Genomic DNA, 26,771 nt, shown 5'->3' on the forward strand with positions numbered 1-26,771 from the left:
TCTTTCATGATGGTTTATTTTAGAAAGTGCACTTTGTAATAATTTGAAATGAAAAGTTTTACTTTAAAAGTACATTTTAATCATTATGATTAACCTTTTGTCATGCTTTACAGAAATACATTTACTTTGTGCTGAGAAACATGCTAAAACTCGTATACTGAAAGTACTTGATTGTCATTTTAACTACAGTATTATTCGATATCGCATTAAAAGTTAATATATTTTAAATGTACTAAATTACAACCTCATTCCACATGTGTACATACAAATATATGACATTAAGGTATACTTTATTTTAGTTTAACTGCATTTAACATACATTTAAACTGTAACAAATTTTCATTTAATTGCATCAAATATGTCCACGGTTAAGTGTATGAAAACATTACATTCAGTTCACACTTATAGTTAAGCCAAAAATTAAAACTTGAAATGAAAAAGCAGCATGTCTTGAAAGAAACAAATCTATCATAAAGGCATTTTAACTTCAAACTCTCACTTCTGGCAAAAATATTAATCCATAATAATGCTTCCTTCAGTGAAAAAGTCCATCCCCTGTTGTACTCTTACATCAAAATCCACTGTTATATTTGTTTAGCGCTGTTTGTTTTCATTTGTAAACGGTGCTTGACCTGCATATTTCTTTCTTGATTCAGATGAGATGACTTTTTCACTGGAAAAAGCAATTTTATGGATAGAGGACTCGTACTTTAATGTCTTAATGATGGATTTGTTTCTTACAAACACAGCTTTTCGCTTCACGACACATTAATCGATGAACTGATGTAGTGTAGATTACTTGTGGATTTTTGTGATGTTTTTATCAGCTGTTTGGGTTCTCATTCTGACGGCACCCATTCACTCAATTCAAATTCCCAATCTGCAAATTTTCATTTTTAGGTGAGCTATTCCTTTAAGAATGTTATTTCAGTAATAACTACTCTTTTTAAAAGTATTTTTCACAAGGGTATAGCTGATATTTACCAGTTGCCTCTTTAAAATGTATTATACACTTCAAAGCCCAAAACAAATGTATACTTTTCCCTGAGTGCACATTCATCCTCTTTTCAGTTAGCTGTGGAGATTATTCGAGTGTCTTTGTTCCTCAAACGACAAACATTTTACTAGGCCAGAGAAACAGAGCAAAACACTTTACAACCAAGCTGAAACGTAACTATTTGCGTCAGCGAGACTGATTGTATGGGTTGTCTGGGTATGCAGTGTTCTGCTCGAGCGGATCTGCATGGGTTCAGGCAAGTCAGTTTTTGCATTATTAGAAGCTGTTCAGAGCCTGATAACACCTGTCTCTGACCTGTAATAATGTAACATCTGAAACAAATGTCATGTATGTCAACAAAGTTATGCGTGCGTGGCATTTCTAGCTTTAGTTCATGTAGTGCACTGATGCACATAAGATGTAAGTGAAGTTTTATGGAGTTGCATGTGTGTTTCGTACCATATAAACATGTAACTAACTAAGCTTGATTGATTGCACAGAGACTACTGGAAGAGAGCTGAACTGGATGATGACATCACTGAATCATCAATAAACTGACTTTAGCTGGAAAATGACTCTGTTATTGTCTTCTATTATTGACCAACTATTTTCCTGTTTGACACTGTCAAGCTGCTTTGACACAATCAGTATTGTATAAAGCGCTATATAAATAAAGGTGACTTGACTAGACTAAACCATGTCAGCGGTCAGGTTTATTGGTACCTGGTTGGGATCTGGAAGTTGGCCTCTCGGTCGAGTCTGTACGCCACCTGGAGGGATGTGGATCCTTCTACCTTTCTGACGCCCCTCATGGGGATGACATCCAACTGAAACTGTGTGATCAGATCGAACCCTGCCACACACAAATACACACTTTAAATACTCTTAAAATCCTAAAGCAAGAAATATGAATTCTTTGTGCACACTGCATATAAATCCAATTTGTTTTTCCAGATAAGATCTTTCGGACTGTATACAGTGTCATTTTGTATGAAAGACAGTTCAGACTGTCCAAATCTGAACCAAAATATTGCTGTTTAGACAAACAAAAAAATATATTCAAATTTAATTAAAAATGTCAAAATATCAGATTTTTTTTCATAAAGCCTACCACCTAATAACAAAAACAAAACAAAACAAACAAACAAATATACAACAAATGTCAAAATGTCAAAATATATTAAAGCCTAAAACCTAATAATTTATGGAATACAAAAAAATTAAATAAATAAAGTGTCAAAACAACAAACAACAAAACAAATAGTCAAAATGGAATTAAAAAAATATATATATATAATCTAAAAATATCTCAAATCTAATAATTTACTAAATAAATAAAAAATAAAAACAATTAAAAAATGTTAATTGTCTACCCAATACAATGCAATTTACAAGAAATCTCATTTGATCCTGATTATATCCAAATTGTAATACAAATTCTGTTAGCATTTGTGAGAAATTCATGCAATCACAATCATTTAAAGCAAAATTAATATGCATTCATGCACATATCCAGTCCAAAAACATGCAGTAGATCTCTTTACATCTGTTTACTTCAGTAATTGCATTTGAACTTGCTTACTCCCCGTTTCCAGTCTGTGCACAGAGCAGCACATGTTTGTGATTTGAGGTTGCACCCTCCGCATTATTTTTTAAAAGCCAAGGAGTCGCAACCAATTAAGATCTTGCTGAGTTAGAAGTGTTTCCACTGCAGAAATTGGCTGGCCAGAGACCAAAGTTTTATTGGCCTCGTTTGAGATCTAAAGATGTCTTAAAACAAGGTGACTATCAGCTTCAGCATCTTTACCTAATAAAACAGTGTTGTGCAGCTGCATGTCCTGCATACAGAAAACTACTATTTATAGGTAAACAATGCCTGAATGAAGAGTGTTTTTAATGATAACAATGCATAAAGGATGGTGGTAAAATTTATACTAACAGTCATGAGAAGTGCTCTAGTGTGCAGATTTATTTATTTATTTTAAATAAAGGAGCTGGACCTCTTTTAGATAACCAAGAGGTTTCAATATATGGGTATGTGTACTGCATATATACTGTATATATGCAATTATATATATCATGCAATTTGTATAAAACATGCAATCCTCAAAAGTCTGCATTTCATGTTGAAAACAGTTCACATTATGTTTTTCAGAGTGGCTCAATTTTACCTGGAAGGTCATCTTGTCCATTCTTCATGGGTGGGCACACTGTGTCGCCATCTAATCTGTTCAAATCCAGCTCTGAAAAATTCATAAGTGACATGAGTGTCATTTCAGGCCTGTCTGCAGCGACAGATCACCAGAGAATACGCTCAGATTGTTAAAGACGTGACATTCATCTCACTCATAACAGAAGGCAAATAGTCCCACAAACACATATCTTTTACAACATAAAAATATTAATAATCTGTCATTAATTTTAGTAGTCAAATGAAATGGTAAAATATCTGATATAATTGTATATTTAATATTTAATTATAAAATGATTCTTAAATATTATATTTGAATCATAATTTAATTATATATATCTAAAATAATTTTTAAATATTAAAATATAAAATTATATTAAAGTTTAAAATAATGTCAAGCATACTTAGAATAGAGGTAGCATACAGCAAATTAGATATGTTTAATTACTACAAGGAAAACTATTGAAAAATAAATAAATAAACAAATGGGAAACAAATAGATTCATATGAAAATATGAAATCAATATTTGATTTTGCATGAATTATTTAAATTTAAATAAAATACTTAAGCACTTTTCAAATTTATTTGCATATTACTATTTTCTTTATGTTTATGCAAATCCATTCAGCGCGCTCAATCTGTATGATTTTCTAAACAAAAGAGGGAGTCATAATCAGCGCCAGCATCATTTTAAAGCCATACAGTATGTGCACAGTTGAGCATAAGATGTGATAAATGTGTCATAATTACAGTGAGGAAGTATATTCTGGAATTATGGACGTACTGTCAGTGTACATGTGTGGGCCTGCAGGACAGCTTTCAGAAGGTCAGACTGACAGATACAGTCATCTGTGCTCATTTGTATTAATCTAATGTAAGTGCACGATGGGAAAACAAACGTGACACTCCATCCATCACAAGGACAGTTTCCTCCCATGAACATTAGATCCTATGATGGAGAACATCAGCTCTCATTCCTTTCAATAGTTTACCATTTGACAAGCTGATGCACCCAAAAATAACCCGAGAATGGACTTTAGCTGTTGTTTTCATATATATGAATTGTCTATTAAAGAAAAACTGAAAAATTCAATACAGTGTTATTTTAGTACAGTTGATATATTTTAATTTCAATGATCTATAATTTAAATTATAGTTTTTGTTTAATATTTTGAATTAGATTTTTTTAAATTAAATTAAATTTTAATTTTAAATGAAAATATAAGCTAAAGTTTTAGTAATGTTAGTAATTTTGTTGTGCGTTTTAGTCATTTTTATTAGGTAATTAAATATATCTCTATATAGTTTTTTATTTGGTTTTAATTTGTAATTTTAGTTGATTTGTTTTTTGTTATTTTTGAACTTCAATGTAAATTAAATGAAAATGATGCCCTAAAATACATAAAATATTTTATTTAATGCTTATTTTAAGTAATACAATAATATTATTATGTAATATTTTTTATGGTTTTAGATTTAGTTAATGATAATAACCCTGACTTAAGATGCTATAATATTTGTTTGGTTCCACTGTTCTGTGACCTAAAACAAGATGCTAAAAAACAAAACAAAGCAAAAAAACAACAAATGATAAAAATAAAAATAAAACATGACTACTCAAAAATGTTTCCAGAATGCTCAAAATATTCTGTATTTCTTAACTTTAATCACTTCATAATTCCCACAATCTCCTAAAGCCCTCTGTCATAAATGTACCATGATATTACCATGCATTTTGAACAATACCATGATGATAATACTATGCTATTATTTTAAGTGGTATTCGTACAGTGCTGCAGTAGATTTCAAAAGTACCACGGTATTTCCATCTGGCTTTACACAGGTAAAGTATGAACAGACACACTGACATCTGGAACTTCTCGAAGGTCTGAAATAAACAGGCATTAGCGAGAGGTACCAGGGTAAAAAAGGCATTCTCCTGTGTTTTTACAGTGCTGTTTATCCGGGCACAGAGCTGCGTGAGAGCGCTTTAAACCCTCATATCCTCTTGTGTCATTTTAAAACCACCCATTAGCACAAATGAGGGACTAAGCCGAGACTGAAGCCACAGTGTTCGTGCAGTCGCTTACACACACGTTAATACAAGCTTGTAGACATGTACAGTGATTCAATGAGGACCACACACTGATGTCAAAACAAAACAACTGAAAAGGTCACATGACAGGGGTTAAATCACTAGAGGTTGGTTAGGTGCTGTATTGTTATCGCTAGGCGCTATATTCGACTGATTTAACCAAGTATATCAAGAGTCGTGTTACTATTTTTATTTAAAATGAAAGTACAGTATATTTACAAGCATTTGGGTTTATTTAAACATTGCTTTATTAGCGTTCAGTAAAATACAGACATAATGTGTGATGCATGTAATTAAAGTAATAGTTTAAGAATGAAGATTTGCTGAAATTTTCCCATTTAAGATGTAGATGAGTTTATTTTTTCATCTGAACAGATTTGGAGAAATGTAGCATTTCATCACTCGCTCACCAATGGCTCCTCTGCAGTGAATGGGTGCCGTCAGAATGACAGTCCAAACAGTTGATACAAACATCACAAGTAATCCACACCACTCCAGTCCATCAATTACCATCTTGTGAAAAGCTGTGGGTTTGTAAGAAACAAATCCGTCATGAAGACTTTCACTTTAAACTGTAATTTCTGGCTAATAGTCCTCTGCCCAAAATATTGCTTTCTCCAGTGAAAAAGTCATCATCTAAACCAGGAGAGAAATATTTTAACACTGTTAACAAGCAGAAGCAGTCCAAAACAGTTCTAAACAAATATGTGGGTGTATTAGATGTGAGAGGACAAAAGGAGATGAACTTTTTTTCCATTGGAGGAAGATGTATTATGGATTATGGAACTGCATTTTGACCAGAAGCAACAGTTTGAAGTTAAAATATGTTAACTGATGAACGTGGATAACCTGTGGATTTTTGTGATGTTTGTATCAGCTGTTTGGACTCTCATTCTGACGGCACCCATTCACTGCAGAGGATCCATTGGTGAGCAAGTGATGCAATGCTAAATTTCTCTAAATCTGTTCAGATGAAGAAACAAACTCATCTACATTTTGTATGGACAGAGTGAGAGTACAATGCAGTTGTCAAGGTTGAAATATTTTTTTTGTTTAAAATGTCTGCTGAATGACTAATCAGGTTATTAATTAATTAAAAAATCAGTTTTATTGATTCCTCATATCCAGCTGAGATGCATTATTGCCTGACAAACCACAACAATGACTAAAAAAACAGGACAGAGAAAGGCATTATGTAATGAGTAGCATTGCAATTGCATTTTAACAGTTTAAATCTCTGGGACAACAAACATTCTTTTGAGAAGATACTCACGAGCGAGAGCTGGTGCACAGAGCAACATGAAGACAATCAAACGTGTTAAACATCCCGCCAGCGTCCGTCGCCAGACCCAGCTCCTGCCAGAGACACACACCATTTAGACTCACAAAACAACATCATGTAAAACTAACAGAGGTCGTCAAATATTCAGCACTGAGGGAGAAATAATGCAAAAGATGAATTTGCAAAAATATTATTCTGAATATTGGTGAGACTTGTCTAGGGAAGGTTTGACTCTGGGTTTTCTGAATCGAAATTGATGAAATCCCAGCATACACGCTCCCGATAAATATTTGTTATTAAGCATCAACATTCACAGAACACTGTTATTTTTAACTAAAGCAAGCGGCTGCTGCGTGCATGGTTTGACAGAATGACAGCAAAGAGTGCTGCATTTATAATCTCTAAAAGACATCTCAGTTCATCGCAATCTCACAAATCTCTGTTATAACACAATAAATGCATAATTAACCTTTCATGATGTCTACAGTTCGTGTGTTATAATGAGAGGATTCGTGATTATAAAACACTGCATTCTGTCAGCAATGTAACGCGGCATATTATAGTACAGTTTTACCAACTGCACACACACATACAGTATATATATATATATATATAAATACGCACACACACAAAACTTGGACAGAAAACTATCTCTAGACATCAAGATGTTACTTTGTGATCATAGTTAGTTCGGCAAACACTTCAAAATGTTATTTTCAAGGACTACAGGTTAAAGATGCACTATCATAAAATAAGTAAATAAATAAAAAACTTTGAACATGAGCCATGGGAGTACTACAGTATCATTTAACTAGATAATATGGTAATCATTTAGTCCCAATATTCACTATATACTATATATATCATCTGAGACTGTCTGATACTGCAGGTTTTGTGGGATTCTCTCTGTGTCTCATACAGTAGTGGGTGAAGCTCAGATTAGGAGGCAGGGTTATCTTAATCTTGAATTTGGTCCTGCTGACACACTCGTAATCCATGCGGGGAGGAATATCTCCTCCCACTCACAGCCGTCATCAGGCACAAACGTATGAGGGAACACTCCGGAAATCACAAGCTGCTGATTGATCATAGCATAAGAGATGTGCGATCAGCAACAGCGTAAAAATACCAAAAACTGAGGAGGCACTCGGAGCGATTTATACAACATCTCACTCACTCAACATGAGCTTTAAAGAACAGATATCGTATATTTCAATAATGGGTTTAAATTTTGAATTTGCACTCAGAATTAGCTATACATTTATTTGTGATACGCTTTGTTCCTTCCTTATACTCTTATGCTCATAAACGGGTAAAAATAATTACAAAGAAAAAACGCAGAGTAAATGTCCTTACAAAACTGTGGCAGTTACAAATCAGATGGCAATATCATGGTACTTGTCCAAAAGTCCATTAACAAAAAACATGGTAGTACCATGGTACTTATTTGGAAGTGCTATATGAATATGGTTTGTAGATAATTTTAGGGGTATACCATTTATTAATGTTCTGTGCAGGGTTCCCAAACATTTTGACCATAGCATTTACATAACTCTATTCTAAGTATTAAAAAAAAAAAACTTTATAGAGCATTTCACTCGCAAAAAAGCGATTTCTAATATTTATATTTTATTTATAATTTATATATATATATACATACACACACACACATACACATATATATATATATATAGTCTTTCACAAGATGATTCATTGAGAAGCTAACATGTGGCCTCATGTGTTCAACTTTTTCATACTGCAAACACAAACACTGAAATATGGAGAATATAATCATATTTGTGTTGGGATGTGTGATTTTCCCTGCTAGGCAACTGCTGTTTTCCTGAGCAAACCAACTGCTGTCTTTCATCCAGATGTTGAGGGAAGTTCCTCCTCAACTTTCATCTAAACTATCATTACAAAGGCTCTTAGAAGAACAGAAAATCTTAAATGAAAAGTTTGTGATGGCGGAAGCATTTTATCTTTATGGCACAAACATAGAAGAACCTGCCTTGAAAACTCAAACATAAAAACACCAATAGAAAAACACAAAATGCAGTTAAGGCTCGATTTAGGTCCTAAATAAGTGTATTACACACCTAATGCACTAAAAAGGGTGAAGCTGTTTTAAATTCTATGCCAAATTATGTTCCTCACTGCCTGTTTTAAAAACACTCAGAGCTCAACAAAGGGTCAAAGCAACTCATCAAAGGGAAATATTCCCAAAAATAGTCACACCAAGGTGTTGTAAGATCTTTTCCATGTTTTTCATAAGGGGTTTGAGATCTTACCTGCTCATGCTGAGGAGAGGAGTCATTTTTTCTGTCTCTCAACAGGGATGTGAGAGTCTAAATGGATGCAGAAGTTTTGTCCTTTGGCCCAGAGATGCGTCGTCCCCCTCCAGTCTGTCTTCAGTGGTGCCCACGGGCCTCTCTGACTGAAGACGACCTGTGCAGGAGATGCCAAACTTTTGGGACACATTAAGGGTTTTTTGCAAGGGCGACCTGGCTTGGTTCCTGGCGTCCAATTGGCTGGAAGAGCTCTGAGGGGTGGTGGCAAGGCTTTTTTACGACTGATGTTTAAGGGAGATGTTGAGCCTCGGGCGTTACGAGCACCTTTTCTCATTTCTGCACAGGAGCTAATAACACATGTTGAGCGGCAGTAATTCTGCTAATGGGAAGCCCTACTGCAGGGAGAGCCTGTCATAAACACAGTTAGATTGTGTGTATATGACGCTGGTTAAAAAAAATACCACATTCAACATCCCACCTGGTTGACAACCATTATTCACGAATCATACTTAAATTCTGGGTTATCATAAATAAATCTGGGCTGATTGCACTAAGGTTGCATATGCAGGTAGAGTAGTTGATGCAAAATCTGGGAAGGTAGTGTACTTTAACAACGCTTCAAAAACCAAAGTGTCTCCAGGTAGACAGGCACTGCTGCAATTCCTAGTGTAGTGATTCTTCACTTTTTTTTTTATAAGGGGAAATCTGAAGAAAGGGTTTAAAATGGTAAAATGTTTTAAAAATAAATTAAAAAAAGTAAAAATTGAAATATATATATATATATATATATATTTCAATTTTTACTTTTTTTAATTTATTTTTAAAACATTTTACCAAGTTTAAAAAACAAAAGAAGAAAAAAAAATGGCATAATGGTAAGAAATAAAATTAAAGCCAGGTAGCTAAAAGCATAAACAACTGCATATATTTTTATTTGTATACATTCAAATAAGCAAATGTGAGCATTGTTTGTCCATGCAAAACTCTCCGTAAATTTCCGGAAACATTCCAAAAGTTAAAAAAAACATTCTGGAATGTTTCCGTAAATATTCCACCTCTTTGCAACCCTTCTACTAGGCCAAACTATTCTAGATATTCTATGATTTAAATCTAAGTATATGGCTTTTCACTGTTTTTATTACAACTCACAAAACACATAAGTTCAAATGCACAATATGATGTATAAAACATAAACTTGCCTTGGCAACCACCATTGATTAACCAAACTGCCAAAATGTCTCTATATTTTAGACATTATAATCACATAGTAATAATCGCTTTAATGAGCTTCTGCCTAAAATTAATTCATTAGCTAGCTGTATGACTCTATTATCTTGAACTGTTAATTTGTGAAATGAACATTACTTGGACACATTCACTTCTGATAACAGATCACTCTAAATTGTAATGCAGACACATGCATTAGCATTTTCTGTAAAGCTGCTTTGAAATGATGCATATTGTGAAAGCACTATACAAATAAATTTGAATTGAATTAACCAAGATATCTAATAAAAAAAATACAAGCAGAACTAAGTGTTGAAATTCCGTGTGGAGTTTTCTGAAGAATTCAGTGGGCGCAGGTTTCTGGTCGGAGCCACTGATGACTAATGCTGAAGGATGTTGAGAGAAATCTGTCAGATGGGAGATATTGCATAACAAACCCCAAGTTATGCCCAAAAGGGTGTTTAAACAACAAAAGCAGCAAAAAATTAGACCCAAAAAGCTGAGGGATCAGAAAAGCAGCAGCAGTGCCAATCTTCCTCAGCAAATGGTGACTAACTATGAGGGATGTTGAGGACTAACTATGAGGGATGTTGATCTAACAGATGGAAAATACTGCATAATAAACCAATAAAGCGTTTGTATGTTTATATTAGATTAGTCAGACTTGTTTTTGCTTTACTGTCCTTATTGGATTATAAAGAAAAATACTATTTAATAATAGATGAGACACAGCAGAGTGCTCTCAAAAGAAAAGGAGATTGTAAAGTCGCTGTAAAACGACTGTGAAGTCGATCTGTGTCGGCTTACACGAGCTCCCTCACTATTAAGGTATTGCCTTGCAGCTTCGCCCTCATCAGAGGAGGATTCTGGGGAAGGAAATACTAATGACATCAAAACAGGTCTATGACAGTAACTTGCTCACAGGCATGTCAGCCACAATGACTTCTGTTACATCAAATGTGAAGTAATTTATACCTTACAAGAGGATTTTAGGGTATAGCTGCAGGGCCCAAACAGAATCTGCATTTCATCTTACAGGATATATAATTCAAAACCATCTTCATTCACTCTTTCAGAACCAGTTTTATCTGATATAAAGGGATAAAAGACCACGGAAAGCACTTGAAAAAGTTATAGCACCAGCTTAAAACAAAGAAATGCTGAAGCATGCATCATGTCCTCATAAAACACACGTTCAGGCTGTCATGGAACATCTGGATAGCTGGTCTTTAATTAAAGATTTTAGACACCAGGCAAGAAACTTGAAGAATGTGTGAACACTGCAAAATGACTTTCTCTGGCTTCTCCTGTACTGCGTATGCATATTAACATGTAAAAGGTATGCATTATGCAGTGACAATATGTCTTTAAACTACTGTTCAGTGTGGGGTAAAAAAAAAATGCTGAAAGAAATGAATACTTTTATTTAGCAATGATGCATTAAATTGATAAGAAGTGATGTAATAGCATAATGTTTCAAAATATTTATTATTTCAAATAAATGCTGTTCTTTTGCTATTCATCAAAGATTACTGGAAAAAAAAATCATGGTCTCCACAAAAAATTAAATAAAATAAAAAAATGAAGCAGCACAACTATTTTCAACACTGAGAATAATAAGAAATGTTTCTTGAGCAGCAAATCAGCATATTAGAATGATTTGTGAAGGATCATGTGACACTGAAGAGTGGAGTAATGATGCTGGGAATTCCGCTTTGCACCACAGCAATACATTACATTTTTAAATATATTCAAATAGAAGAGTTATTTTAATAGTAATATTTCACAATATTACTGTATTTGCTGTATTTTCAATCAAATAAATAGAGACTTCTTTCAAAAACATTTAAAAAAATTATGAATCATGACTGACCCCAAATTTAAATAGTGTGTATGACCAGCAAATCAGCATATTAGAATGATTTGTGAAGGATCATGTGACACTGAAGAGTGGAGTAATGATGCTGGGAATTCCGCTTTGCACCACAGCAATACATTACATTTTTAAATATATTCAAATAGAAGAGTTATTTTAATAGTAATATTTCACAATATTACTGTATTTGCTGTATTTTCAATCAAATAAATAGACTTCCTTCAAAAACATTAAAAAAAATTATGAATCATGACTGACCCCAAATTTAAATAGTGTGTATGACAGAAATACTAGCGAGTAGTATGCTAGTATGCGAAGTTCAGTTATACATTTTAAACAGCAGCATTCCAAATTGTTGCATTCTCACTGGCATTGCTGTCACATGACCTAGCAAGTTTCGGGAAAAAAAAAAAAAACGTGATTGTGCATTTTTAAATCCAATCTTGTGTAAATTTGTCTTAAAATTGAGTAACTTTTAAAATACTTCTTCCTACCCCAATAGGTAAACCATCCATGGGTTGATTTCCTTGAAAAGTTGATTTCTTTAAAAAAATAAAAAAATCCTTGATCTGATGACAGACGGGTGAAGGAGACCTGTTTGAAGTAGGCATTTCCATACAATTACCCAACAAATATGTTTATTAATATGAATATTACTTACGGGTCACACTGGTAGGTCAAGTTGCTGCAGTACATTGTTCTGGCTGTGTACTGTGCATTTCAGCCCATATTCCATGTATACAGAAAATGTACATATCATTTACAGCATATACTAAACATGACAAAAAGGGCAAGACAGCTTATGTAAAGTTTGCAGGACTCATGGTATTTGGTTATGCTTCTGCAGTGACACTAACCTTAGTATTTGGGGTTTCCTGTGTGCAGATAAAATCAGGAAGTTACCTGTTCAAGACCAGACGTTGCAGAGTTTACATAAGCCAGTCTGCACACCTGCACAGTCTGCTACTACTCAGAAATGCCGAGCTATTGTGCAACTACCCACGTGAGCTTTTAAAAACACTCCAAAGTATGTATATACTGTACTGTCTGCACCGATTCAGCATCAATATTTGATCGGTACACACAAAGAGACATCCACATTCACTGGCCGAAACAGACTCGCATGCTTTTAGTGCATAGCACACACTGTGTGTTTAAACAACCAGCAGTATGAATGCAATGAATGCTGGATAACTTCAATATGTAATCTGATTATGAATAGCAGAGGTTTAACAGTCACGGGCAGGTGATCCAACATCAAATTATAAATCTATTATTTTAGATTTATTTATGTATTGATTGGTTGATGGCCCTGTTTAATTTTTTACAATTAAATATTAATCCTAAACTGTAAGTGCAGAGACACATTTAGTGTGTTAAACAAGAGTAAAGCTGAATTATCTCACATTTATTGACATTTATCACATATGCATGTGCATCTGACAACACAGAGCACACATTCATCCCTTATTATCATGCATCCAGCCTCAGACACACACAGAGAGAGAGAGAGAGAGAGAGAGAGAGAGAGAGAGAGAGAGGGGCCATGCGAGTGGCGCAGCAGCACTTACGCAGATTGGACATCATCTGTGGAGGTGGGAGAACGCAAGCGCGCTACCGCAGCACGCAGGAGCTGAATGATCACCATGGCAACAACAGCATCAGCATCAGTACCAGCAGCAGAAGCAGAAGCAGAAGCAGCCGTGAGCCACTCATGCCTGTGTCAATACTGAGACCTGCTCCTGCTCTCAACACACACTCCCTCCCTCTCAACTTAATGACATAGGATCAAAGCGGGTGCACGGATCACGCCTCTGGGTTGTCGCACAAGCAGGTAAGGTGACGGATGTTTACGCTCTTTCTCTGTTATTCTTCATCCGTGTTTGGCTCACATTGACTGTGGACTTGCTTTTGACTGGTGTTTCCTAATGACGGTCTAGTCTGGTCTGGTCTTTAAACCGCTCTTAGATGGACAGGCAGGGAAATATTCCGTTATCCGGCATAAATCCCTGTTAGGAACATATTGGATGCATATTCTGCCAATGCAACGCTCCAGCCATCTGGCTCCATCAGAAAAGCACAGCACTGTATTTTTACATTGACAACAACACATTTGAAGCATGTGACATTGATGATGACTTGAGCAGTACGCCGTGTGCCGGACACCACGGTTGGGAATGATTTGATTTAGGTACATGTATAATAATTTGCTTTCTGTTCTGTTAGAGGGCTATGTCATTTGATGGGTCCGAAAGAGTTCAATCAAAACCTGAAGGAACTGTTTAGACATACGAGTCATGACAAGGATTTGCATGATGCATTTTTGTACTACGGTGAGGAAAAACATCTAGGACTTTGGTTTTCCTTCATGTATTTGGTGCAAAACTGACTGTAAACACCTCTTCAACCTCTCTGAGAGATTACATGTAATGAGGTGTTTCTAGCAGGGCTGAACTGACAAAAACAGCCTGCTGAAGACTCAAGAAACTCCAGCTTACAGGAGCTCACTAAAACCACTGGAATTTTACTCCGGAGTTATTCAGCATTAGCCAAATTCAGGTGTTCACCTTGAATGGGACAATTTCACTCTTAACGAACTCTTCTAAATGCATAATCCGAGCTGAAGAACTGGAATGGCGTGTATCTGTGAAGGTCAATAAATCTGACATTCACAGCGCCGTCTTGGCAAGCCGGGCTGCGGATCTATTTTTCAAATTACTTGTCTTGTGTAGATGAGGCTTAAGAATTCAGCTCATGGCATTTGACTCAGCCTGGCATTTAAAGGCGATGTAAAATCTGGAATAATCAGGACTGTTAATGAGCGCTGTGAATAATGTAGTTGGACCGTATAGATGGTGACATTCAAGTGCAAAGTAGCGAGTCCCGCAGGGGCCCGGACGCTTGCCGGCGTGTTTAACGGATGGGGCCTGGGCTTGCCGGAGGACACGAAATACCCCAGACGCCAGCGTGCACTAACTGATGTGGTAAAACAGCAGATTTTCCAGCAGACTTCCGATCGGCCAGGTCTGTCCACACTGCTCCAGGCGAAATGTACAGGATGATCTTGTGGGAATGCTGGGAGAAAAAAAAACAGCCAAGATTAGTCATTGTAGATGATCTAGAAAAAAAGCAACACAAAGTTCTAGAATACTCAGAGGACAGAATTTTTATGGCATTTTCATAAATAAACAATTAACCATATTTTAAAGGTTTTTGAACATTGCAATGAAGTTAAATGAATGCCTCTTTAGAAAGAAAGTCATTAATAGCATGACATGATAAAGCAGCAATCAATAAATCTCCGTAGCATTTTACAATAACGTTAACATTAATGCAGTAGATAGATACCATGAACTATCAATTAAGAATACTTTTAAAGCATTTCTTAATCTTGGTTAAAGTTCATTTCTGCATATATTGAATGTATCACAGTATTAAGCAGCACAACTGTTTTCAGCATTATTAATAACAATACATTTTTCTTGAGCAGCAAATCAGCATATTAGAATGATTTCTGAAGGATCATGTGACACTGAAGACTGAAGTTATGATGCTGAAAATTCAGCTTCGCATCACAGGAATAAATTACATTTTAAAATATATTCGAACAGAAGACTATAAATTCTAATAATATTTCACAATATTACTGTTTTTACTGTATTTTTATTTATTTTTTTAAACAAATGCAGCCTTGGTGAACATAAGAGACTTTCAAAAATATTTTACAAATATTAACTTTTGATCAGTGTCTATTTATAAATCATAAACGTTAACTAAGTAAATTGTTTATTGTTAGTTTATGATACCTATTTCTTAAGCATGTTAATAGATCAAACTTAAAATCTTACATTTCATTGAAATTAAGACATTTTATGGTTACAGACAAAAACAAATGAGGAGCTACAGGAATTGGTTTCACTTTTGCTGGGTAGTCGCACCAACAGAGAAATTTAAATATAGATAGCTGTACATTAAATACCATATACTGTACATTCAAATTGGCTTTGATTATGTCGTGCCATTCAGCAGTTGTTTTTCTTTCAGTGTGGTGAAACAACTTTACTTTTAGCTGGAAACATCATACCTGGTTAGGACACAGTGTTACACAAAGTGACCAGCAAAAATATCTTCCAAGTGTACTAACCAGTCACAACAACTGGACATTTTGTTGGTTGGTTGGTTGGCTTCTGTTTCTGCATTGTGCAAGATAACCACGCCCACAGTGACATTTCATTGGTCAATCCTTCTCCTCAATACTGCACATTAAACATCAAATAGTCTTAATGTTCTGATTTGCATCACACATTATTTTTACCCTAATTGATCAGATCTGATCTACAATTATCCATCTATCCATTCATTCATCCATCTGTTTATATGCACAGTAAGAATAATTTATATGTTCATGTATTTTTGGCTTTAGAGGTACAGTTGTTATTCTGTGCCCTGTGATCTAACGACAAACCAAACCTCTGTCATCTCACCCAACTTCACCCTGTCTTCTTTTGAGTTGTCACAGCCAGCTTACTTGGGAAAAAGAGTATGCTATTATTCCATACTATTATCTAGTCTACTATTTTGGAAAGAAAATAACAAGCGACTATAATATGTATATGAATACTGCAAAGCATGTGGACTTTCTGTATGCATGGAATATCTGGATAATCTACAAGTTTTGCCAAAATGTGCATATAGAGCACAATGCGTTAGATACTGTATCCCACAATGCAATGTGCCCAAGTGACCTTTCATTTTCAGTGTAATGAAAATTGGGTAACACTTTACTTGAAGGGGTATGCATAAGACTGACATGACACCTTCATAATCATGACATGACACATGTCATGAATATGAAGGTTTTTTATGCATGTTTATGACAACTGTCATTAAGTGTCATTCGCTCAGTTATGTCATTTTTAATGCAAATATGACATTATTTGACCTAACCCTAACCTAACACTACCCTTGCCCCTAACCATAGCCCATAACAAAGACATCTCAAACAATGTCATCTTTGCATTAAAAATTACATAATTCTCGCATTATGTTGGTGTCATGTCATGATTACGAAGGTATGGTCAGTCTTATGCACACCCCTTCAAGTAAAGTGTAACCGAAAATGGATGTCGTCCATGATTTTCAGTACTGAGTTTTTGATTTATTAGGTAATCGGTCTGCTAAACTTTTTGAATGAACATAAATTTGAATGAAAACACCTAATCATATTTTGAAAAGTTAATTGAATGTCTCATGGCGCTGTGAAATGCTTGATTCTGATTGGTCAGTTGTGACAATCCGAGGTCAGTTATTCCTAATAATGACCGTCGTCAATAGTAAAGCTGTCTAATGACCGCCAATATGAGGCCAACACTTTTTTTTTTACGGCTCCTGTATCACACAGTCTCTCATTTCATTCAAACGCAACAGGTGCCATCTTGCGCCTCAGTTATAGACTATTTTTTTAAAAGAAACCTGTAAACTGAAGATAATAAGATAATAAACAAGTATGTTTTTGAAATGCTTTCTTCTCAAATCAATATTTCACATCCCTGCCTTTATTAAAGTGGTAAAATGTTCTGTAATAAGTGGCATGACTGTACATAATCCATTAAATGCCTATCTCGTTTGAACTTGTTTGTTCATGCAGGCTCAAAACTGTTTGTTATATAGGAACTGTTTTTGTGTGCGTCTCGGATGTTTTTTGCAATAACAACCGGTTGGATGTACAGTACATCATTCCTTATTTGCTGAATTAAACATGCAGCATAAAGAGGTCATGTCACAACAACATAGCTTACTACTCTTTTGATGCTGATAACTATTATAAAAAATAGTAGGTGTTAGTGTAGTCTCATGCTAGACAGAGGTTTACCTGACTTTGACTTTTGCAATGTGTGTCTATTTCAAGACTGGTGAAGTTGATTTGAGCTGTAATTTAGAAAATAAAATAAATAAAACAATTATTTCAGTTCAGGGAATGTGCTGTATGTTGACAAACTACAGCATTAAATGTTCCAGTTCAACAGCATCATTCACTGCTGTTCCTTTACAAACCCAGCTGCATTGTGTCAGCTGATGTGTGCCATCTAAAATGTTGTTGGAGGTTTCCTGAGCAGAGTCAGCAGTTTTTTAAGCTTTTCTAGGCAGAATCAGTGAACTAGTTGTTGCATATTTGTCTTTCTTGCCATGGCCTTGTGGAGGCTAAGGTGAATTTGCTGTGGTTGGGTTTATTCCATATCAATTATATTCCTGCATTAGCTGAACATTTTTGGCATTGCGATTGGATTCATTTTTAAAGTACAAAAAGGTTGTACTGTATTAAAATACATTTTAAATAGATTAATAAAATATATAAAACTCATAAATATTGCAATAAGCTCTGAATGAACAGGAAAACACCTTTGAAGAAGGCAAAGGAGTATCTAAAATGAATGCAAGAAAGCTTGTGACTCACCAAACGACTTTCTCTCTCTTTGTGCGTGTGTGTGTGTGTGTTGATCGATTTCAGCCAAGACTCAAATGAGGGTTGAAGCCAATGTCACTTCCTGTCTGACAACCAGTTCTGGTGAAAAATAATTTTGACACATTTGTTTTTTGACAATCAATTCATTATAGCAGAAAAATAAAGTATTAATTCATTACAGGAAAACACCTTTGAAGAAGGCAAAGGAGTATCTAAAATGAATGCAAGAAAGCTTGTGACTCACCAAACGACTTTCTCTCTCTTTGTGCGTGTGTGTGTGTGTGTGTTGATCGATTTCAGCCAAGACTCAAATGAGGGTTGAAGCCAATGTCACTTCCTGTCTGACAACCAGTTCTGGTGAAAAATAATTTTGACACATTTGTTTTTTGACAATCAATTCATTATAGCAGAAAAATAAAGTATTCATTCATTCATTCATTCATACATAATTATTATTTGTAATTATAAGTGTGCGTGTGTGTGTGTGTGTGTGTGTGTGTGTGTGTACTGTATAAGGGTTGTCAAATCGATTAATCACATCCAAAATAAAGGTTTGTGTTTACATAAATATACAAAGCACACACACACTTATGTTATGTATATATAAATAAACACACACACACACACACACATGGATATATTTGAGATATTATATATATATAATACACACACACACACACACACAGACAGACGGACACAACCTGACAGGCCCATAAGGCTCTTCACTCTTGCCAGAATGAAATCATAGATCACTCACAGCAAGCCCACGGCGTGCAGAATTGATCAAGCAAGTGTCTTCAGTCAGCAATAGATTTATGATTGCACACAAGCACCCACTGTTGCACAAAAAATATTGAATATTGCTGGAAGTGAACTCTGGGAAATGTGGGTTACATGTCCATCATTTTTTTGCGGATCTCTGAGAATATTAAAGGTGTCCGGTAATTCAGTCCCACTGTAATACATTCAACTGAACACTTCACAGTCCAAACACACCGAGAGATTCATTTCGCAGACTTCCTTTGCAAACAAGTTTTTTAACAGCAGTTTAAAGTCCGGCAACATCCACTGTGTGTGATTACTGCCTGTAAAGGAAGTAGTGACCTCAGTTAAACCAATATTGTTTAAATCATGTCATACCATTCCGCTATCTAAATCTAATTACAAGAGTAAATCTTACATATATGAATCTTGTCGCATGAATCAATCAAGCAGATTAGTCAGGTTCCTAGGTCCTTTCACAAACTTTATTTGATTACATTTATTTTACGTTTTATGTTTATGTTATGTTTCTTTCTATATTTATTAACTGAGCAGATTTATAAAAAAAATGAATAGCATAAAACAGAATTACTGTCTAAATCTAATGAGACCAATAATTATATGAAGAAATATTTTATATTCTGTTTAAAATGTACCTAACCAACTTCATATTATTCTGTTGTGTTCTATTTTACGTTGAATTTATTTATTCAGCAGATGCATTTTCCCAAAGCAATGCTATATTATTCAATTATATTCCATATTTCTTTAGCAAATGCATTTACCCAAAGCAACTTTATATTATTCTAATCTGTTTATTTTAACTATATTTATAAATTAGGTCCATTTGCCTAAAGCAACTTCATCAACTTCAGCAACTTTAGCAGATGCTAAATTAAGAACATATTATAATAACACTATAGTAGCATTTTATTCTATATTTATTTATTTAGCAGACTAACTTACACACAGCAACTTTGTATTGTTCTATTATGTCCTATTTTATTCTATATTCATTTACTTAGAACAGCATGCAATTGACTTTTTATTTATAAAAAGTACCTCAATATAGCGTTTTATTTTACAGGAAAGATAAGGGGTCAGTTTAGCAGATGCATTTAAACAAATTATCTTTTTATTATTCTGTTATGTTATATTTATTCTATATTTATTTATTTAGGAAATGCATTTACTTAAAGCAACTTTTTAATATTCTATTTTATTCTATATTTACTTAGCATATGCATTTACATATAGCAACTTGACATTATTTTATTACTTTATTTCATTCTATGTTCATTGACTAGACGTATTTACCTAAAGCAACTTGTTATTCTAATATATTTTATATTTATTAATTTAGCAGATGCATTTACACAAATCAACTTTATATTATTATATTATGTTCTATTTGATTCTATATTAATTTATTTACTACATGCATTTACCTAAAGCAATTGCATGTTATTCTACTAAAATCTATATTTATTCAGCAGATCCTTTTACACAAAGCACCTTTATATAATTCTGTTATGTTTTATTTTATTCTATATTCATTTATTTACTAGATGCATTTACCTTTTCTATTCTATATTTATTAAGTTAGCTGATACATTGATCCAAATCAACTTTTTAATATTCCATTTTATTGTGTGCATATTGCAACTTCATATTGTTCTATTTCATCTATATTTATTTACTTATTAGATGCATTTACCTAAAGCTACTTCATGTTATTCTACTATATTCTATATTCATTAATTTAGCAGGTGCATTTACCTAAAGCAACTTAATTATATTCTATTATGTTCTATTTTTATCAATACAAAAGTCCTTCTATACTGCACGAGTATTGCATGTTTCAAATTAATCACCAGTACCCATAATGCCCTCTGCTTCTGCTCCAGCAGCTGCAGAGGTCAGTGTTCTCTGGCCCGTCTTGGACAGGCTCTCAGGCTACTGAATGGGGCAGTGAAGCCAACACGGTGGAACATTGTGTCAGTTAACGCAAGGGCAGCGTTTCAAAGGAAACATATTTTTTCATTTCTCAGCATCAGCTGCCAGAGGAAGGTGACTGCAGCTCCAGAGCTGTTAACCTTTAGCCGGCATACCGAGACCGAGCACTAAACCACTAATAATAGCCATCTAATGCTACACCACACTCGTTCAGATCCCGCCTCTTTATTGCTTCCTTTTTCCACTCCCTCTGTAATGTCTGATGGAACGCCATTCTTATCAATATTTCATCACTGCTACCAGAAACATTTTGTGCTCCCCATTCACATCGGACGGTGACGCTCCTGTAGCTTTCCTCACTACGGCTTATGCGGTTTTGAAACATTTTAATCCTCTCTGTTTATTAATAGGAAGCCGTCACATGACGCTGCACCCACTGCTACATGAGAGGATGCAAAACAGGGAGTCGTGTTATGATTGAGCTTTTGGAATTCCTCCGTAAATACTGTTAGGTATATTCATTTGATGCATTTTTCTACCTTACTACAGTACAGAAGAACTACAAGAAGTGAACAGTGTTTGAAAATGGTCTTTCTCTGTTTGTCTAAACATCTAGCTGACATCTCTCTAAGCCAATGGTGTGAGTTTGGGGCGAGACTACTGTTTGTTTAATCAACGGCAAACAGAAATAGTGTTCAGGATACCAGTTTGATTTTATTCTGGTCATTATTTTTACAAATTGTGATGCTAGAGGCTCGAAAACGAATCACTTCAGCTTCAAAAAGTAAGTGAAACAGTATCGGATATAAAATGAAAAAGATTTCAAATGGTTTAGGCTAAACCCCTCTACATCTACTGTAAGCTTCAATGAAAACTTTGCCCTTGTTGAGTTCACCTGAGCTGGACAATAATGTTGTATAATACACTTGGATAATAAGGGTTGTTGCATGCCTGCTTGGCCGTTGCCACTGATTTTCTTGCTCACCTGCAATATCTATTTTGTCCATCTGATATCTACTTTGGCAAACATATTAAACGTTTAAACCTGTAGTCATGTGACAGGTCTGTTGATCATGTGACTTTCGTGGATATATTTGCCAGAGTTATTGGAAGGTGTTTGGATAGACACCGAAACGTCTTGTTGATTTTGTTTTATATAGTTCAGTGATTTTAATAAATACATTTTTTTAACGTTTTGATTACCTGGATGATTTAGTTATGAATCTACACATCAGATCCAGGAAGTTCTGCTTCTTTGCGCCCCGCTGATGGGACGTCCTTAAAACTGCAGACTCACTGGCTATATGGCAGTTCAGTTTCTAGACAGAAAAATGCCTTGACGTATCTTCATTAAACTGCTGGAAAAGAAAATGATAGATAAGTCAACCAAAAATGAACATATGCTTACTAGTCAAATATAAGTACTAGAATTGTTTCCAATCAATGCATACATTATATGATTATATGACAGCTAATTTTATAAGTCTATACATTTTTGTCTGAAGTTTTAAATAAATATTTTTTAGTAAGCTCTAATCTAGAGTTTTTTTTTCCCTTTCTTTACGTCATTGTAAGAATTGAAAATATAGATGACAGTTCAGTTCTTGTAACATGGCAATTATTCTGATATCATCTTTTTTCCAATATCAGGCGAATCAGACAGATACAGAGAAGACAAAAAATAAAGCCAATGTTTCCCCTAGGAGTTTTTGCACTGCAACATTATTTTCAGGTTAATTAAGCACATTTTACCCCTCATTTCTCATTACAATAATGAGTCTGATATTGCCTATCTCAGCATTTTTAATGATGATTCTCATTGCTGTAATACACTCTTTTCTTTATTACAGAAGAAATATTGTTTTCCTATTTTTTCAATTATTTTTGAATGAAAGAAAGGCAGCATAATAAATGCTGCCATAATGCATACAGTAATATTTTTCAATGTAACAGGAATGGGGGGTGGGTGGGATGTATGGAAGCCTGTTTCTGCCACCGAATAAAAAAAAAAAAAGGTTATTGCGACTTTTTATCTCACAATTCTGACTTTTTTTTCCACAGAATTGTGAGTTATAAACTCACAATTGCGAGTTATAAAGTCAGAATTGGATGATATAAACTCACAATTGCGAGTTATAAAGTCAAAATTGCATGATATAAACTCACAATTGCGAGTTATAAAGTCAGAATTGGATGATATAAACTCACAATTGCGAGTTATAAAGTCAAAATTGCATGATATAAACTCACAATTGCGAGTTATAAAGTCAGAATTGCAAGATAAAAACTCGTAATTCTGACTTTTATTCTCGCAATTGCGAGTATATACAGTATCTTACAATTCTGAGAAATAAAGTCAGAATTGTGAGATATAAACAGTCAGAATTCTGACTTTTTTCTCACAGTTCTGACTTTATTTCTCAGAATTGCACGTTTATGGTATATATCACAATTATGACTTTTTAACTCGCAATTGCGAGTTTGTGTCACGCAGTTCGGTGAAAAAAAGTTAGAATTGTGAGATAAAAAGTCGCAATTACCTTTTTTATTTTTTATTCAGTGGCAGAAACGGGCTTCCATAGTGATGTGCTTTATTGTCCTGAAAATACACAATAAAACTTCAAATTATATAATACATTTTGGAACAGATTGACACTTATTACTCTGAAAACTGGACATTGATATTGGATGATGGCCTAGTCATTATATCTGTTTTTTACTACAATAAAGACAATTGGAAAGAGAATGAGTAATAAAGATAATGAAGGACAAACAAACAGAGAAAGAGACAGAAAGATAAACTTGAGTGAAAATGTGAATGCTAATAATTAATGCGGAGTGTTGCTCTCTAAAACACACTGCTTCTTTCTCATAAAGCCAGTCTGGAAAAGAAAATATCCAATCAGATTCCAGCCATTCCTCTCATGTCACAAGCACTCACAAGGACTCACACCACAACCTGTTGTGTGGGAAGAAGCCATTGATATGATTACTGCCACACACACACACACACACACACACACACACAGGTTCAGCCTGAGCTGCGGCGTCTCTTAGACGGATGGTGTCATAAGTATGATTTGGGATCACGTCCAGAAATGCCACTGCTGCCATCTGTCTTGGAGCTGCGCGATGTACATTCGTTTGCCACAGAGCGGCACATCGGGTTCTCAGAACAAATATTGTCTGGGATGAGTCACAGCCTGAGTAATTAGAGATGGCGTCTCCCTGAGTCACACATGTGCGTCCGGCTCTTGAGTCACTGGATTGTGTTCATTTGGGTTACCACGGTAAACACACTCCCTCACAATGGGCAAACGGCTCGGCTGACAATGGAACAGCAACATAGAGAGTCCTGCAAGAGAAATGCATTCTGAGTTAGATAGCAAGACAATGCAAGTCTTGATGTGTTCAGCTGCAAATGAACATTTCTCTGTCTCTCTAGGTGATGGAATAGATGATGTCGGAAGTACAGGGCACTGTGGAGTTCTCGCTGGAGCTGCACAAGTTTCACAATGTGGATCTCTTCCAGAGAGGGTAAGTCTGTATTCTTCTGTACGTCTAATGAAGGCTCTGTTAAGTGTCCGGTCTCTAAACAACCAGTTCGGGAAGAGCACATGGTGACAGCATCACGCATAAACACTAAGAGCCACTTTGAATCAGTTTAATTGTCACATTCCAGGCATTTTTCCATGTTCTTTTTGGATGCAGTGAATAGTCAGCTTTGTGTGGCATTCATTTTGTGTCATGCGGCACAAACACCAGAGCTGGAAATCAAAACTAGAGTTTTGGTATATGTCTCATTATGCTAACAGCTAGTGTAGTCTTAAAAGCTGACAATATTAACTTTTAGGAGATATATGCATTTTCTCTAATGGGAAATTTTTTAAGATGTTTTTTAAAGGGATAGTTCACCAGTCATCCTTTACTCACTCTCATGTCGTTCCAAACCTGTATGAGTTGCTTTCTTATGTTGAACATAAAAGAAGATATTTTGAAGATTGCTGGTAATCAAACAGTTGGTGGTTGCCATTGACTTCCATAGAGGGTGAGTAAATGATGACAGAATTTTCATTTTTGGGTGAACTATCCCTTTAATGTTTTTGAAGGACATCTCTTCTGTTAACCAAGGTTGCATTTATTTGATCAAAAATGCAGTAAGATCACTAACATTGTAAAATATTATTACTATTAAAATTGCTATTTTCTATTAGAATACATGTGAATGCTAATAATTAATGCGGAGTGTTGCTCTCTAAAACACACTGCTTCTTTCTCATAAAGCCAGTCTGGAAAAGAAAATATCCAATCAGATTCCAGCCATTCCTCTCATGTCACAAGCACTCACAAGGACTCACACCACAACCTGTTGTGTGGGAAGAAGCCATTGATATGATTACTGCCACACACACACACACACACACACACACACACACACACAGGTTCAGCCTGAGCTGCGGCGTCTCTTAGACGGATGGTGTCATAAGTATGATTTGGGATCACGTCCAGAAATGCCACTGCTGCCATCTGTCTTGGAGCTGCGCGATGTACATTCGTTTGCCACAGAGCGGCACATCGGGTTCTCAGAACAAATATTGTCTGGGATGAGTCACAGCCTGAGTAATTAGAGATGGCGTCTCCCTGAGTCACACATGTGCGTCCGGCTCTTGAGTCACTGGATTGTGTTCATTTGGGTTACCACGGTAAACACACTCCCTCACAATGGGCAAACGGCTCGGCTGACAATGGAACAGCAACATAGAGAGTCCTGCAAGAGAAATGCATTCTGAGTTAGATAGCAAGACAATGCAAGTCTTGATGTGTTCAGCTGCAAATGAACATTTCTCTGTCTCTCTAGGTGATGGAATAGATGATGTCGGAAGTACAGGGCACTGTGGAGTTCTCGCTGGAGCTGCACAAGTTTCACAATGTGGATCTCTTCCAGAGAGGGTAAGTCTGTATTCTTCTGTACGTCTAATGAAGGCTCTGTTAAGTGTCCGGTCTCTAAACAACCAGTTCGGGAAGAGCACATGGTGACAGCATCACGCATAAACACTAAGAGCCACTTTGAATCAGTTTAATTGTCACATTCCAGGCATTTTTCCATGTTCTTTTTGGATGCAGTGAATAGTCAGCTTTGTGTGGCATTCATTTTGTGTCATGCGGCACAAACACCAGAGCTGGAAATCAAAACTAGAGTTTTGGTATATGTCTCATTATGCTAACAGCTAGTGTAGTCTTAAAAGCTGACAATATTAACTTTTAGGAGATATATGCATTTTCTCTAATGGGAAATTTTTTAGGATGTTTTTTAAAGGGATAGTTCACCAGTCATCCTTTACTCACTCTCATGTCGTTCCAAACCTGTATGAGTTGCTTTCTTATGTTGAACATAAAAGAAGATATTTTGAAGATTGCTGGTAATCAAACAGTTGGTGGTTGCCATTGACTTCCATAGAGGGTGAGTAAATGATGACAGAATTTTCATTTTTGGGTGAACTATCCCTTTAATGTTTTTGAAGGACATCTCTTCTGTTAACCAAGGTTGCATTTATTTGATCAAAAATGCAGTAAGATCACTAACATTGTAAAATATTATTACTATTAAAATTGCTATTTTCTATTAGAAT

General features: G+C 35.2%; 2 protein-coding genes across 8 annotated transcripts in view; one reads left to right on the plus strand and one right to left on the minus strand.

Annotated features, from left to right (window-relative positions):
• The window catches only part of LOC107554574 (collagen alpha-1(IX) chain), a 46,001-nt gene extending 33,308 nt beyond the window's left edge, over positions 1 to 12,693 (minus strand). Inside the window, exons 1-5 of the mRNA XM_016237136.1 lie at positions 12,622 to 12,693; positions 8,858 to 9,014; positions 6,558 to 6,640; positions 3,169 to 3,240; positions 1,721 to 1,850 (exon numbers count right to left, since the gene is read on the minus strand). Of these exons, the coding sequence (XP_016092622.1) occupies positions 1,721 to 1,850; positions 3,169 to 3,240; positions 6,558 to 6,640; positions 8,858 to 8,883 (311 nt within the window). The 5' untranslated portion in view covers positions 8,884 to 9,014; positions 12,622 to 12,693. The remainder of the gene's footprint in view (positions 1 to 1,720; positions 1,851 to 3,168; positions 3,241 to 6,557; positions 6,641 to 8,857; positions 9,015 to 12,621) is intronic.
• An 847-nt stretch (positions 12,694 to 13,540) lies between these two features.
• The window catches only part of fam135b (family with sequence similarity 135 member B), a 53,040-nt gene continuing 39,809 nt past the window's right edge, over positions 13,541 to 26,771 (plus strand). The window contains exons 1-2 of one of the 7 annotated variants that reach the window (XM_016237144.1): positions 13,541 to 13,794; positions 24,587 to 24,678. In XM_016237144.1, the coding sequence (XP_016092630.1) occupies positions 24,599 to 24,678 (80 nt within the window). In that variant the 5' untranslated portion in view covers positions 13,541 to 13,794; positions 24,587 to 24,598. Of the gene's footprint in view, positions 13,795 to 14,193; positions 14,985 to 21,610; positions 21,654 to 21,788; positions 21,926 to 24,168; positions 24,432 to 24,586; positions 24,679 to 25,773; positions 25,845 to 25,903; positions 26,092 to 26,771 lie in introns of those variants that run through there. The other 6 variants (XM_016237148.1, XM_016237147.1, XM_016237146.1 and 3 more) reach the window with 6 other exon arrangements.

This window comes from Sinocyclocheilus grahami, unplaced genomic scaffold (assembly GCF_001515645.1).
Source record: "Sinocyclocheilus grahami isolate Dianchi unplaced genomic scaffold, SAMN03320097.WGS_v1.1 scaffold507.1, whole genome shotgun sequence".
Classification (NCBI taxonomy): domain Eukaryota; kingdom Metazoa; phylum Chordata; class Actinopteri; order Cypriniformes; family Cyprinidae; genus Sinocyclocheilus; species Sinocyclocheilus grahami.